Consider the following 14642-nt stretch of genomic DNA (forward strand, 5'->3'; position numbering starts at 1 on the left):
CCAGAGGATTTTTGCATATTTCCTCTGAAATGAGTACAAACTGCTCTAATTTTCTTAAGGGACTTTAGAAGACAACTTTCCATTGACACACGGCCTTTTAGACCGGCATCAGAAGGAAATCCTAGCGATGACCCTGACCCTCTTCCAGCACACAGACAAGCCCTTGGAGAAAGGCTCTACCCTCGAGTGCAAGCAATGCAACCAGTAAGACTTATCTATCTAATACACTTAATGATACATTGTTGTGGTCATCTTTTAATTTAAAAATTAAATTCCTTGTCCATTATTGGTTAATATAACTGAAAATATTGGAACATGTAGGGCTGTTTTTATATTCCTTGGCATTTTCTTAAGATTTTGTTTCTGTAATTTGTCATTAGCTTAGAAGGTATCTTGTAATGCATTCTATATTTAAAATACTAAAACTTTAATAAAACCGTATTTGAAAATGAGAGAACTGGAGGAGAATAGTAAGACATATCATTCCTTATCCCCAGGCATTTGCAAGTAAAATCACAGGAATGTTGTTGGAATTGTCCCCTGCTCAGCTGCTTCTGTTACTAGCTAGTGAAGATTCCCTTAGAGCAAGAGTTGATGAAGCAATGGAACTCATTATTGCACATGGCAGGTAAAGTATCAAGGATTTAAATAAGAAATTAAAACTGATTTTGTGGCCAAAGCACTTGTACTGTGCTACATCTAACTCTGATACATGCAACTTATTCCTTGCTTTGTTCTAGATATTTTTCTTTGGACAAGTGACTTGTTGACTTTGGTTTAATCTAATCTGTCTGGTTTCAGAATATGACAGTTCCTTATTGTGAAATTAAATCTGCCTTTTTTTTTCCTTTCCTTGTCAAGGGAGAATGGTGCTGACAGTATATTGGATCTTGGGTTGCTAGACTCTTCGGATAAAGTGCAGGTAACAAACTGTTGCACAAATGAAATTTACTTAAGATTGATTTTAAAAACTTAAGCAACTGGATCCTTCCCTTATCATGCAAGACAAAGTTCTGTACAATTATCTTGTGGAGTTATCTTTTTTTTTTCTTTGTTTCTTTTTTTCTTTTGAAAAGATTAAGCAGTAAGTACTCAAAAGTATAAAATGTTACCATTAGGAAATATCATGGAAATTCTTAATCAATGGAACTTGAATCTTTGGGTCTAGTAGCAAATAGCTTGTTGATGTGTGCCACTAGAAGTAAGTTTGTTAATTGCTTTCTGACTTTCAAAACAGGAAAATAGAAAGCGACATGGTTCCAGCCGCAGCGTAGTAGATATGGAATTAGATGATACAGATGATGGGGATGATAATGCACCACTTTTCTACCAACCTGGAAAACGAGGTTTTTATACACCAAGACCTGGTAAAAACACAGAAGCAAGGCTGAATTGTTTCAGAAACATTGGCAGGTATGCTACTATTAATGTTCTAGTCTGAAAAAATGTAAATGATGAATATACAAAATACCAGGGAAAGTACCAATGATCCAAGCTGCAAAACTTTCTTTATTATTTTTGTGCTTTGTATTTCTCACCTGGAGCTAAATAGTGGGGAATTTGCACACATCAACTTGAGGTTTCTTTTCCTGTTAGTTTTTATTTTTATCTTTATCTTTTTCTACAATCTGAAAGTTTTATACTGCAGGAAATACTTTTTGAAATTAAATATGTCCATGATTTTCTTTTGGGGATTAATAGGGCTGGAAAGCTAGCTGCAGCTTGATTCTTAGAGTATTTTGACTTTTTTAATGTGAGTTTGCTGAAAGATCTCCAATGTAATTTCTGTCGTACCAAAACAAAACCCAAACATTTATTTTCAGGATCCTAGGATTGTGCTTGTTGCAGAATGAACTATGTCCCATCACGTTAAATAGACACGTAATCAAAGTTCTTCTTGGCAGAAAGGTAAGTTGAACATAGAAATTCGTATTTCCTTTAATTACATAAAATTTCATCTTTAAAAACTGCTTTTTTTTCCCCCCTAATGTGCATGTATTGACTAGCAGAGTTGATGTTGGAACTGTAAGGATGTCTTCACATTTAATTTGAGGAGTATTAATTTTTTAATTTCCTAGATTTTGAACTGAGTAGATGTACTAGAAGTCAGGTATTTGACTAAGATGGAATGATTTGTAATAGGTTAGCCTTTGACTCTCTTCTGAAACCGCTTACTGTGTCCCCTTTTTCTCTTCCTGAGACTGAAGACTCGAAGAGATAGTGTTAGACAGTCCTAGGCAATAGCATCTCAGCTTACCGAAAAGCATTTTCCTCAATATTTGAGAGAACTCACTGAATTGAATTGTAATTAAAATTGTCTCAGATGTAGGTATAATTTAATTCAGAGCAATAATTACCTAAACTTTTGGCAAAAATGCTTCCACACCCCAATAAACACTAATTATGTACTGCACATTTTATGGATTAGTCAATAGCATTGTAACTTCTGTCTGATGCAACAAACTTAAACCAAGGTTTGTTACTGCTGGTCTTTCCTTAAAAACCATTGATCACATAATCAGTTATCCAACGTGCATATGATCTTTAATGAAAAAGGGTTAATGGCAGAAAGATATGCCTCCAAATATTGCCTGATATCTTCCAAGAGAGATTCCCTTCTAATTCTTTTCTTCAGGTTTTTCTTCTTGAATATGTGTTCCTTCCAGTTAAATGTTGGATACGTCAAAGAATATTTTAGTTAGGTTTCGTTTAATTTAGTTAGTAGATGACTCTTCTCTCCAGGCTGATAACAAAGAAGGAAGGAACTATAGAAAACAGCAAGAAGTAGACATTGGTATTTGAATTGTTGGAAACTGTGGTATGCAGCTACTGGGCCATCAGTCATTTAAACGTGTAAATATAGCAGCAGTATGTATGTGTTTAAGTGGAGGGGAACTTTCAGCATTTTGGGGCACTGATGCAAATTGTTTCCAACTTCAGTCAACCTCCATCAAATCTCTGTTGATCTAGGTGATAGGTAGAAGAATTTGTTTAAAAAAAAACCCTATACATTTTCTTTATAACCTCTATGCCCTTCATAGCAGGAAAGGCTTTACAGGTCTGTGTCTATGTTCTGCTAATGCACTTCAGTTGAGTATTCTAGTGTACCTTCAAAAGCAGGCTGAAAATAGGAGTTTGACTGCATTTATTTCCAAGTATTCATATGCTTTGTTACACAGGTTATGCACTGCTGTATGCTAGCGCATACATTAGGCACAGATCACGTAATTTTGAATAGATTCTTAAACAACTGGTATGTTTCAAACATCTATCTTTTTTTATAGGTGAACTGGCATGACTTTGCTTTTTTTGATCCGGTTATGTATGAAAGCCTTCGGCAACTTATCCTCGCTTCCCAGAGTACAGATGCTGATGCAGTGTTTGCAGCAATGGACTTAGCCTTTGCAATAGATCTGTGTAAGGAGGAGGGTGGAGGGCAGGTAAGCACAGCTAAACCTGTGTCTCTAGTTTCAGAATTTGACAGCTTAGGCATGTTGTAGTGTACATGTAATCCATGTTCTTCTCAGAGGGCAGAGATAACGTTTTACCCTTCCTAGATTCAAACACAGTGTTCTCCTTAGACATTGAAGTGTGGTTTTTTTCCTTGAAGGTGATGTAGAGCTTACCATAAAGCCTGGATACCATAGTCAATCCTAGGGAATCTTTAGAGCTAACCTGTAGTAGTAAATTTTGCTTGTTTTTAGAGGGATATTAAGTAGTAAATCACTGTGCAACATACTGTGGCTGTTGTAATAATCTCACACCCCCACCCCCCACCCCCTTTATTTTTTTCCCCTTTTAAAATTGTCCTTGTTACTTTGCCATAGGTTGAACTTATTTCCAATGGTGTAAATATACCAGTCACTCCTCAGAATGTATATGAGTATGTCCGGAAATACGCAGAACACCGAATGTTGGTAGTAGCGGAACAGCCTCTACATGTAAGTCTTTGCTGGAGTGTTTTTAAAAAAAAAAAAAGAAAGAAAGAAAAAAAAATATCTGTAAGATTTCAGTCACTTAATTCTTTTCCTCATTATGGTATTGCTAATCAGATTTTTTCTGAAGTCTTGACAGCTTGATTAAAAATTTTCTTTTTTTTTGTAATTGTATAGCTGTTTATGCAGTACTGTGAAGACTGAATACTTTGAGCAATTTCTCTTTTTTTACAGAATGAAAGATAATTTCTTTTAAACTTGATCTCATTGGTAAAGCATATATGTTCATTTCTTGAGCTCAAATGGCATGTATCCTCTTGGAATTTTTGCTTTAGCAGCTACTTTGTTCTAACAATCTGCCACCTTTGATTTGTTTACCCTTATAAACAAAGACTAAAAAGAAATTTCAAAATATTTATATAAATCACCTTGAACTTCTGACTTGTGTTCTTGTTTTAAAAGGAAAAAATCAGTTATGAAACATACAACTCTGTTCTTATTTTACTAGCCTGGCAAGAAACCTAACAATTGCTTATAAAACTATATTTAAAATAATTTGGTTTTTGAAGCCCTTTTATTTTAAAAATTATGGAGTAATATATTTTTGTAAACAGTTAATGAAGGTCCAGTACTTAGAACCACTTACTCTCTGTCATATGATACTACATCTAAACTCGGTCATTTCTGCTGACTGTGGTTTCCTGCTGCACTTCTGAGATATGCTAACAGACTGCTAGATTACCTCTGTGCAGTTTAGGTACAAAATTCTCACAGAAAGAACATGTTGCTGGAATTAAGCTACTTGATCTCTGTGTCTGCCTGTATTAGTAGTTTGACTCGTGTTTATTTTAAGAGTTGAAAACCGTAACATTTGTATTCATTTTGGAATTTACTAAAATAAATTTGTTAATATTTTCGGTTTTGAAAATGGAATTTCCAATCTTTTCAGGATATTACTTATTTATATAAAATATGTGTGTATAACATTTTTAAAGCAGAGTTGGCAAGTGTCTGAGGAAGCAAAGTAAAAGTAACATGCAAGATGCATTTTTCGTAATTCTCATCAGATTCAGCGTAGCTCAGCAAAATACCTGAACTTTTTAGCATTAGAGAGTGCATTTGCTTCTGCTCCTGGTGAAATATTAGTTCAAAGCATTACTGCTTTCTTCTGCAATAGTAGGGAGAGTTTAACTGATTGGTGCAGTTCTTTTTTTCAGAAAATTTGCGTCTCAGATGGGAAAGCTTTGAAAGAGAAGAACAGCTAGGAGAATAATCAATTTTGAGTTAATAGGGGATTTCACATGGAACTTTTCAGGAACGGATTTAAAGTCAATCTGAAAGTGATATGGCTATAATGTGAATCTTGTGGTTTTCACTTAAGGCAATGAGGAAGGGTCTCCTGGATGTGCTTCCAAAGAATTCATTAGAAGATTTGACAGCAGAAGATTTCAGACTTTTGGTAAATGGCTGTGGTGAAGTAAATGTGCAAATGCTAATCAGCTTTACCTCTTTCAATGATGAGTCAGGTATGAAATAATTTACTAATTCAGAAACAGAGTTGCAGGGATAACTTAACACTGTTCTGTATGGAGTAGAGTTACCAGCATTAAACTTAAACTACCTCTTCAAATTTGACATCAGTTAATAAGTCACTGAAAGTCCTAATAAAATTATTACTGTGCTTTTTACATACCTTTGAAAATATTTACCTTCAATTGGTGGGGGTGGGGGAGCACATTTTCTGACTTTGCTGTCACTTGATGTTAAATAAAAGGATTGTATTATAGGTAGCGTATCTTTCCTTCTGAAAGTTCCGACCTAACTTTAGAACTATAAATGTGATGGATGCAGTCTAATATTTTGTACATAATTTTTAAACTATATTTAGCTGTTGTTAGGCTTTTTGGGAGGGAGGGGGTGGGAGTGGTACTGAGATATGTCAGGTTAGTGTTTGCATTCAAAAGTATGTGTATTAGTTTTGAAATTACTAGTGTCTCCAATACCAGGACTTTATGAATGAGATTGTAGCTGAGATCCAACTTGCAGTACAAGTAAAACAGATCTCTTAATATTTATTGTCCAGTGTACCAGCTGAATTATATATCTTTTTTATTTCACACAGGAGAAAATGCTGAGAAGCTTTTGCAATTCAAGCGTTGGTTTTGGTCCATAGTTGAGAAGATGAGTATGACAGAAAGACAAGATCTAGTAAGTTGTCCATTCCCAGTGGAAACGTACAGAAGAACTGGAATAACTCTGGCATCATTACTGTTTTTAACTGTGTCTACCTGCAGAGACTTTGTATGTGAAGAGTTAAGGTAGCAGAGCAAGGTAGTAGGGTTTGATTAGACTTTCAGTTCTGGAAACATCAGGTGTGAATCCTAGACCTTCTTGCAACTGAAAGTAAGCATGGTGTGTCCTTATCCATATTCACAGGTCTCTTATGGAAGCACAGTTACAGTCTGTGCACAGTCCTTCTTAAGCTGAGTAACTGTGGTTAGTCAGCTGTGTTGTGGGCTAGTAGGGTTTTGAGGTTGAGTTCTCTTCCTGGATCATCTGCTCTCCTGACTTCTGTGTATCCTGAGGGCAACACCTGTGTCCTCTCTGTAAGATGTCATTAATGATACTGTCTCCTTCTCAAAGTCCTTTAGGAGTAGATGATGAGAAGCATGAAAGAACAAGATACTGTTCAGGGAGTTTCATTTTGGAAAACTTGCCTGTACATTGTATTCATTGTACGCTTCTTAAAACTATTTGCTTTTAACTTCCTGCTATGTAAGGTACTATCTTTCCTTTACAGTTCGCTAAAAGGAAACAAGGACTAATCTGATAAGCAAAAAATCTAGAGCACATTTGTTAAGGAATATCTATGGTTACACTTTGGTAGTGACTCTGCTCTGCAAGGCAGTGTTTCACATTTGAGACAATAAACCAAATATTCTCTGTTGCTGCCTTTTGTCTGTACAAGTACTATATTCTGTAGTCACTGACTGTGAGAGATCTCTGATGCATTTTGTATTTATGGCAGTCACCATCTTCCCCGATGGATTTGGGGACACCTTCATTTACTGAGGATTTGTTGATACGGGATCATTTTGAGTGCTGCTTTTATCAGTTTTAACAGAAGTATATAATATAATGAGCAGTTGAGGAAAGGAAGTGAAGGAAGCTACTACAAAAGCACGTAGCATGATCACTGAGTTTAGTTGGCATATTGAACAGAACATAGTGTGATCAAACTTGCTGTGACTGTGCAGTTCTTCTTTAACCTATCCCTACACAACATGTAGGCAATATGAATTTTAGCCTTATACAGCAAAATTTTAAATGTCGTCGTCTTTTTTCAGGTTTACTTTTGGACCTCCAGTCCATCATTGCCTGCCAGTGAGGAGGGATTCCAGCCCATGCCATCAATCACAATAAGACCACCAGATGACCAACATCTTCCTACAGCAAACACTTGCATTTCTCGCCTTTATGTCCCACTCTATTCCTCTAAGCAGATTTTGAAACAGAAATTGTTACTCGCCATTAAGACCAAGAATTTTGGTTTTGTGTAGAGTATAAAAAGTGTGTATTGCTGTGTAATATTACTAGCTAAGTTTTGTAGATTTTTCCATTTGTCTATAAAAGTTTATGAAAGTTAATGCTGTCATACCCCTGGTGGTACTTTAAAGATTTCAATGCAAACATTCCTGTACTAAATTTGTAACGTAAAGGCCTAAGGAGCACTGGCAAGTTTGCTAGTCAATAACTCCTTTGCCTAACCCCAGCCAAAGATGACAGCAGAACAATATAATTTACACTGTGATTTATCTTTTTGCTGAGGGAAAATATGTAAAATGTTCTGAAAATTCACTGCTGCCTTTGTGGAAAGTGTTTCAGCAAAGGTTCTTGTATAGAGGGAGTAGGGAATTTCGAAATAAAAAATTAAGTATGTTCTGTGTTTTATTTTAACTTTTTTATGGTGTTTAATTTGTGGTTGGCTGCAGTTGTGTATCATGTATATTGAACTTGTAAAAAGTTCCTGACAGCTCAGATCCTGGAGTTGGGATCGTTCACTTATGAAACCACTTCCATTGCAATTTTTGTTCTGATTGCATTGAACTCTGGCGCATCAGATACCATCACTAATATTTTGCATGTAATCTGTATGTTTAGTGGGGGGATTTTTTTTGTACATATGAGGCCAATGCACAGTATTTCATAGTTCACAATCAACATTTTTTGTATCCCTGTTTCAGTGAACAGACAGTCAGGAGATTGTTCCACTACCAGTTCTAACCCGACACTTGTACTACGTTATCTAACTATGTAAACTCAGCCTGGGCACTTTCTGGTAACTGTAAAATGTTTATAAGATCATGATTATTGAAGATACATTTTGGAAAACTTTAATGTTCGTGAGCAGCTTAACTTCTTTTGTATCTAGCCTTTTTTTAAGTATCTTGTTACAGTTTTTTAATAAAGAAATTACAGACAAAATACCAAGTCATACTGAAGAAACAATAGTTTTTATTTATTTAGCCATTTATACTTCAGCTAACAGCATACACTAAACATAGTTGTTCATTAAAAATCTGAATTTTGTAACTGAAAAATTGACCTGCAGAAGACATTCAGCCCACATTTTACAGTTAGCAGAGAATCCTGAGTGAAACAGGCCAGGCAACCCCTTCTTTTCACAGTATTTGTTTGAAGGGAAAGTGGCTTGTTCTGAAAAATCTCAAGGTAATTAGGTTAGAATGAAATTCTCAAACTGCATTGTAGTGGGTTCTACTGTATGTTCACTTTTGAAGTGGCTGGTTGCTTTTGGGGAGGGCAGTCTTTGACCATAACCAAGGACTTGTTTTCCCTAATGCTTGAGAGATTTTTGAGCATTAGGAAGTGATTAATAAAGGAAGGAGCTACTTTTTCTGTGTCAAAACAAACTTCTGAAAGCTTAGCAGACTGAAGTATTGAAGGCTAAAGAGCTTTTTGTGGTGGTGATGTTCTCCCTCTTTCTTGATTCTCCAACCCCATGAGTCCATGTTAGTGATTTTTTTTTTTTTCTTCCCTTTGTTGGGAAGAGCTAAACTAACGTTCCGTCAAAATCTGAGTGGAATTCAGCTTTGCCAGAGCTCCACTGGGTTTTCCTTTCTGTCAGCTAGTTGAGGATGACCAGAAGTTACCTACAGCTGTGATTTTCAAAAAAGCCTCTGTTTTCATCATTTATTTAGTTGCTAGAGGTATGGAGGACAGTTGAGATCAGAAATTCTGATCACCAGTTGCCAGATTGATGCTGAAAATCCTGTTTTCTAAATAAGACTGACTGTTTCAGGCTTGTGTAGTTAAACTGCAGATAAATCAAGTAAACAGATGTAGAATTATTTCTGCATGTACTAATACTTCCTAAATCAATCGTCCTAGAAAATGATAGTTTCAATGTACAGGGATTGGAGTCTATTCTGGATTTCCTGTTGTGACCTCCAGTGTATCTTAAGTTCAGAACTGTATCAGATTTTACTATGCTAGTATCAATTAAAAATAAAAAGCAGTACAGCTACACAAGTCTAGATATAGGTGTATTAGTATAGAGAAAATTTATACTGGTATGGCGGTTCTCATATACTAAGGAGGATAGTTACAAAGGTACAAAGCAACATCTACCTTATGCCTGGATTTCTAACTGGTGTAATTATTTCCATTACCAAAAACGCCTCTAACTGAAATGTGTAAAGTTAGTAGAAAGCAACAAAAGAAACTGTTTAGAATAGGCATCAAATCTACAGTCTGTAAAATAAAGCTCCCTCCCTCACAAAGCTTTGTGAGACTTGATGTATTAAAAAGTATCCAAGGCCCTTGGATGAAAGGCCATATATAAATGTAAAGTACTGTGTGTATATATATATATGTATTGTGTGTATATGTATATAAGTGTATGTGTATGTATAACATATATTTATATGTTATATGTATATATATTTCTGTATATAGCTTAAACATTTTTTTAAGTCCTGTAATGTATAGCTAGACAAAAATTATGCAGATAACTCACAGTAGCTCACCATATATACACACACAAGGCATTCTGATAAGTGGAGAGGGAATCTAGAATGATTTATGCTGTCGTCATTGACTTGAAATGTGTATGTAGCTTTATAAATAGCTTTTTTCCTCTGTATGGTATATTTAAACTATATCAAGATTTTAATAAGAAAAATGTTTATTAAAATCATACACCTCATCTCCCTTTGACTTAAGCCCTTCTGTTAGTTCACTTTTAAGATGTGGTAGAGAAACTAGTTAAAGGAAAATTCTGTAATGTTTACATTTTTTTAATAGTCTAAATCCTTAGCTGTTCATGACTGCTGAACTAGGAGATAAAGGTAGCTACTAATAAAATGTTATCACCAACTACTAGACTAGTTCCTATTCTGAATCTAGGAGAAACTGACACCTTAGTGCTAACTTCCGTGGCTAATTCTCAGCGTTGGTTTCTGTTCCTTAGCTAACTGTCTCCAACACAGAAGGTAAATCGGTTGCTCCAGCTTTGTTAGTTTTCCGGAAGTGAAAAATTGTATGGGCTTGTCATCAAGTAGCCTTTCCCATCTGTTTGGTTTGGGAGTGACTTTTCTTTCCTGCAAGTTAGTCATTTGGTCATTAGATATAACACCCAGTGAAAAAGCTGTAAATGGCAAATTTGTGAATCAAAAGCAGTACCCTTCTTGTACAGCACCAGTCATTCAGGGAGGCAGAGGAAAGGAAATTTTCCTAATCTCTTAACCTACATTTATCTCTGAATACCTTGCACAACTGTATACAGACCTGCTGTTTTTCGGAAGTTTGCTTCCACGTGTGCATCCAAAGAGAAGTGCGTAGAGGGCAGGGTGTGAACCTTTCCCCGGCAGTTGGCGTGCAGGTGGGAGAAGTACCCCAGTCACCAGCAACCACCTCCCTTGCGGTTCTGCTCCTCGGAGGGAGCCCCAGTTCAGCACACCTCTTCGTCATTCTGAACACCACGTGAGAGATTGTTCAGTAGATTAGCAGTAACCTCCTCGGAGGAAGCTGACTGCCGTTCTCCTTTAACTCCCTTTTTATAGTGTCCTTATAACCTGTGGATCATGTCTCTGTGTGTGAATCTGTAAATGCCATTCTGAGCTTTTTCTGTGTCTGTGCTCTTCACTTCATTGACGCTTGCATTTCTCTGGGTTCCTCTCTCTAGGGCAAGCTACAGATACCTAGCTTAGTAGCTTTGATTCCCTTTCTCTTTTCAAGCTTCATATGATTTGATCTTTTTCCTGATCTCTTCTATTTGCCTTTTTAATAATAGGTCTGCCAAAATCGAATAGAAAATTCTGCAGGTGTCGATTAACTGGATTTCAGTGTGTGTGGCACTTGCTTATCCCAAGGTCTGAATGTCCACACGCAGATTGAAATGTGTAGGTGAATTGGTCATGCGAAAGCTTCAGCGACTATCTTGAACTCGCAGTGCTGGAGGTTCCCGCATGGTCTGGGTGGGGAGGACACGAACAGGCTTCACAGCTGAAATCTGTCCTCCATCACAGTGTAGTCATTGCCTGGCAGGACTTCCTAGCATTACCAGGAGCACTGATGGGTCCTTTCCTAGTTGGAAACTGCTTTCGTGGTTTTCACTTGCAGCTGTTTGAGTATCTTATCATTGAGCAGATTTGCTGAACTGAGAAGCACGGAGGGCTTTTAATTTTTTTTATGTCTTTTAAGGGTTTTCTGTGGAGTTGTCTTTAAGAGGATAACTTCATGTCTTGCTTGAAACACAAACCTGTGAGACTTTTTTCCCCCTTTTGTCCATGGCTTGCTTAATGTAAAGTAGCTTGTCATTAAATATCACCATGAGTTACTATTATAGTAATACACCGTTTAGTATAGCAAGAAGCAGTCGGTTGCTCCCAAGTGTCTCAGGACTTTTTTCCATGATGGTGAAACTTTTCAGTATCCCTTGTCCAGTGACAACGGCAGCTAACATGGATGTGTATGTTTGAATACTATAGTCATGCGAACCTATTGGAAAATATGTTGCTGCCACAACCTGTGGTAAGGCTTCTCTGCAAGGAGACTCTTTTAAGAAAATAGTTGTTTTGGACATACTGAATTATTCACAAATTGATTTCCATACAGTGAACAGTTTAAAGCTGAAAAAGTGGATTTCACTTTATAAATGAAAATTCTTCAGTTTACCTGAAATGGCATTCTTCATATAAATCATATAAAAAATGGTATTTATAAAGCATTTTTAAAAGGAGCTAAGTATTTCCAAAATAGGTCTTTTGGGGGAGGGAGGGAAGAGGCATTATAGTTCAAGCTGCGGTGACTGCATTTTGGATGCCTTAGTAGATAAAATTTTGGGACATACTTTGTATCAGTAACTTACTTTGCCTTGCCATGAGAGAGTACTTTGCCCAAAAAGTTGTAATTGATGCTAGCATAGATTACATTTTTTAATTGCTTTTATTATTTTCAGAACTACTAAATCCAGAATGAACTTGCAGATTGTTCTCATTCATGTCTTTCCAAAGGATAACGTGGACAGGTGCTTTCTTTTAATGGGTTATTTTTTTGAGTGGATTAAAATTACTCCATTGGACAGAGCAAGCTTTGGGAATACAAAGCTGTGCTAATAAGCCCATAAGGTCTGGGTCTGCCCATCAGTGTACTAAAGGTGTGTGCTGCTGCTGCACCTCCATTAATTGCAATTAGCAGAGTGAGAGAGCTGTTGTGAAGCCATAGGCCACCCTGTGGGACTGCCCGTTCTGGCGTGCTGCCTTGCCGTGGGTCTTCTCCCCTCCCTGCTGTGGAGTGTCCTGCATCTCCGGGAAGTGCTGCCACACTTCCAGGACACGACAGTGGACGTGATCCTGGGGATCAGAGTCCCTCCCCATGCAGAAAACACCTCCCCAACTCCTAGCGCGTATGTTTGTTGTGAGCGAGCGCAGGTAAGGGGCCGTGGGGACCGGGGCAGGACATCTGCCGCACCACCGGGCAGTTGGGAGCTAAGGAATGAATGCAGCTTCCACCACCTGTCAGGGAGCTTGTTCTAAATAGGACATCTGAAATCTTGCAAAATCGTGCATAGTGCTGTATTTCATATGTATGTTTATTCTGCTTGGAAACTATTTTACAGTTCCCAAGTGCTTTTCCGTATTCAGTGTCATGTACATGGTCTAATTAACTTACATAAAACAAAGCTAACAGAAGTTGGTGGATTTTTGTGGAGGTGCAAGAACAGCCAACTGCTGTTTTGTTAATCCTTGTGGTACATTTCCTTTGCAGTATTTTTCCTTTGTATATTAATCTTTAGGCACCATGTAAGTGGACATTTGCTGTGGATCTGTAAAAGGGCAGGTCTGACTTTAAGAAGTTATTCTCAAATACTTGAACTCCTTTCTATTGCTAATTATATTAACTTGTGGTAGTTCTTAAGCCTTGTCAAATACTCAGCAGGACAATCCCTTATTTGGGGATTTTTGAAACAGCAGCCAGGATAATCAGGTTAGGGGACTCAGACAACTGATAGGCAGGTCAATGTTATTTAATATGATTAGTATGCTTGAGTTTTGCTGCTTGTTTTTGGCCCAGAAACTCATGCGTCTCCCTCTTAAACTATCAGCACACTCTGCATTGCACACACCAATATAATTTGTCAGTGTTAATGGGTCAGTTGGGTTTGCTCTGCATCAATCAGTGTTCCTCTAATCGTTTGCTCTGGACAAAAAACGAATCCCTGGTACTTGATATGCCAATGGGTGGAGCTGTTGTTGGATGTGAATGTTAAGCAACTTCTATGGGTATCTCTGGGTAATAAAACTTAAAGACTGACTTGGAAAGAGCAGTAGTCAGGTAACAGCAGATGTTAGTATAAAACCACCTTTTCTCATTTACTGTTTGTGTGTTTCTGGTGTGCTGTTTAGTAACATGCTGCTTCAGCATGTGTTTCTGCTCCTCAGAAAACTTGATGTAAGAAAACCAAAGCTGTTCTCGTGCTTAGGACCAGCATGGTCATCCATGGTGCATAGATCTTGCCACTGAACTTTCCTCACCCCCTGCCCTGGTGAGGCTTCAGCTCCTCTCACAAGGTGTAAAAAAGCCACAGGAGGCAGATATGGTCTGGAGGAGCCCAGCTGGCCCCGCTCCCACTTCCCATGCTTGGGAAATGGGGAGAGGGGAGGTCTCAGTCACTCTGCGGTGGCCAGGTGCCTTTAAAAAAAATATCTGAAATTCTTAGTGACAGGGAACTAACAAAACCAAAGGTTACCTTTCTGGAAAAGGATACCAGAATCCCTCGAAGTCCCTACCTGTGCACTATGCACCCTCCCTGGCTGTGGGGCGGTTGGAGATGTTTGGCTGGCGCTTGGACTGGGGAGCACCAGGCAGCAGTCGTGGGGATGGTGCACAGTGTCTATGGACTCATCTCCACTGAGGAACACCAGGCCTCCAGCTCCTCCTCCTCCTCCTCAAGGGACCAGCCTGGGCTCCGGCTGTTTCTCTTGGCTTCTAAAGAGTGGCTCAGTCCTGCTTGTGTGCCTCCTGACTGTCTTGGTGCTCATGAACTTTTAGATCTTGCTCACTGATGTTTGCTTTTAGATTTGTGTCTTTGATTTCAGGTCTTCATGACAAACCAGGCCGTACCCCTTGGGTGGGACTTTTCTTCTCTTTTTCCTACGGACTATTTGATTGTTTTGGTAAATGACC

General features: G+C 37.9%; 1 protein-coding gene across 1 annotated transcript in view; it reads left to right on the forward strand.

Moving 5' to 3' along the window:
• The window catches only part of UBR5 (ubiquitin protein ligase E3 component n-recognin 5), a 92281-nt gene extending 82133 nt beyond the window's left edge, over positions 1-10148 (forward strand). Inside the window, exons 50-59 of the mRNA XM_072852089.1 lie at positions 60-204; positions 498-628; positions 862-922; positions 1238-1413; positions 1824-1908; positions 3285-3440; positions 3828-3941; positions 5317-5461; positions 6058-6143; positions 7283-10148. Of these exons, the coding sequence (XP_072708190.1) occupies positions 60-204; positions 498-628; positions 862-922; positions 1238-1413; positions 1824-1908; positions 3285-3440; positions 3828-3941; positions 5317-5461; positions 6058-6143; positions 7283-7495 (1312 nt within the window). The 3' untranslated portion in view covers positions 7496-10148. The remainder of the gene's footprint in view (positions 1-59; positions 205-497; positions 629-861; positions 923-1237; positions 1414-1823; positions 1909-3284; positions 3441-3827; positions 3942-5316; positions 5462-6057; positions 6144-7282) is intronic.
• The last annotated feature ends 4494 nt before the right edge of the window (positions 10149-14642 follow it).

This window comes from Ciconia boyciana, chromosome 2 (genome assembly GCF_034638445.1).
Source record: "Ciconia boyciana chromosome 2, ASM3463844v1, whole genome shotgun sequence".
Taxonomy (NCBI): Eukaryota; Metazoa; Chordata; class Aves; order Ciconiiformes; family Ciconiidae; genus Ciconia; species Ciconia boyciana.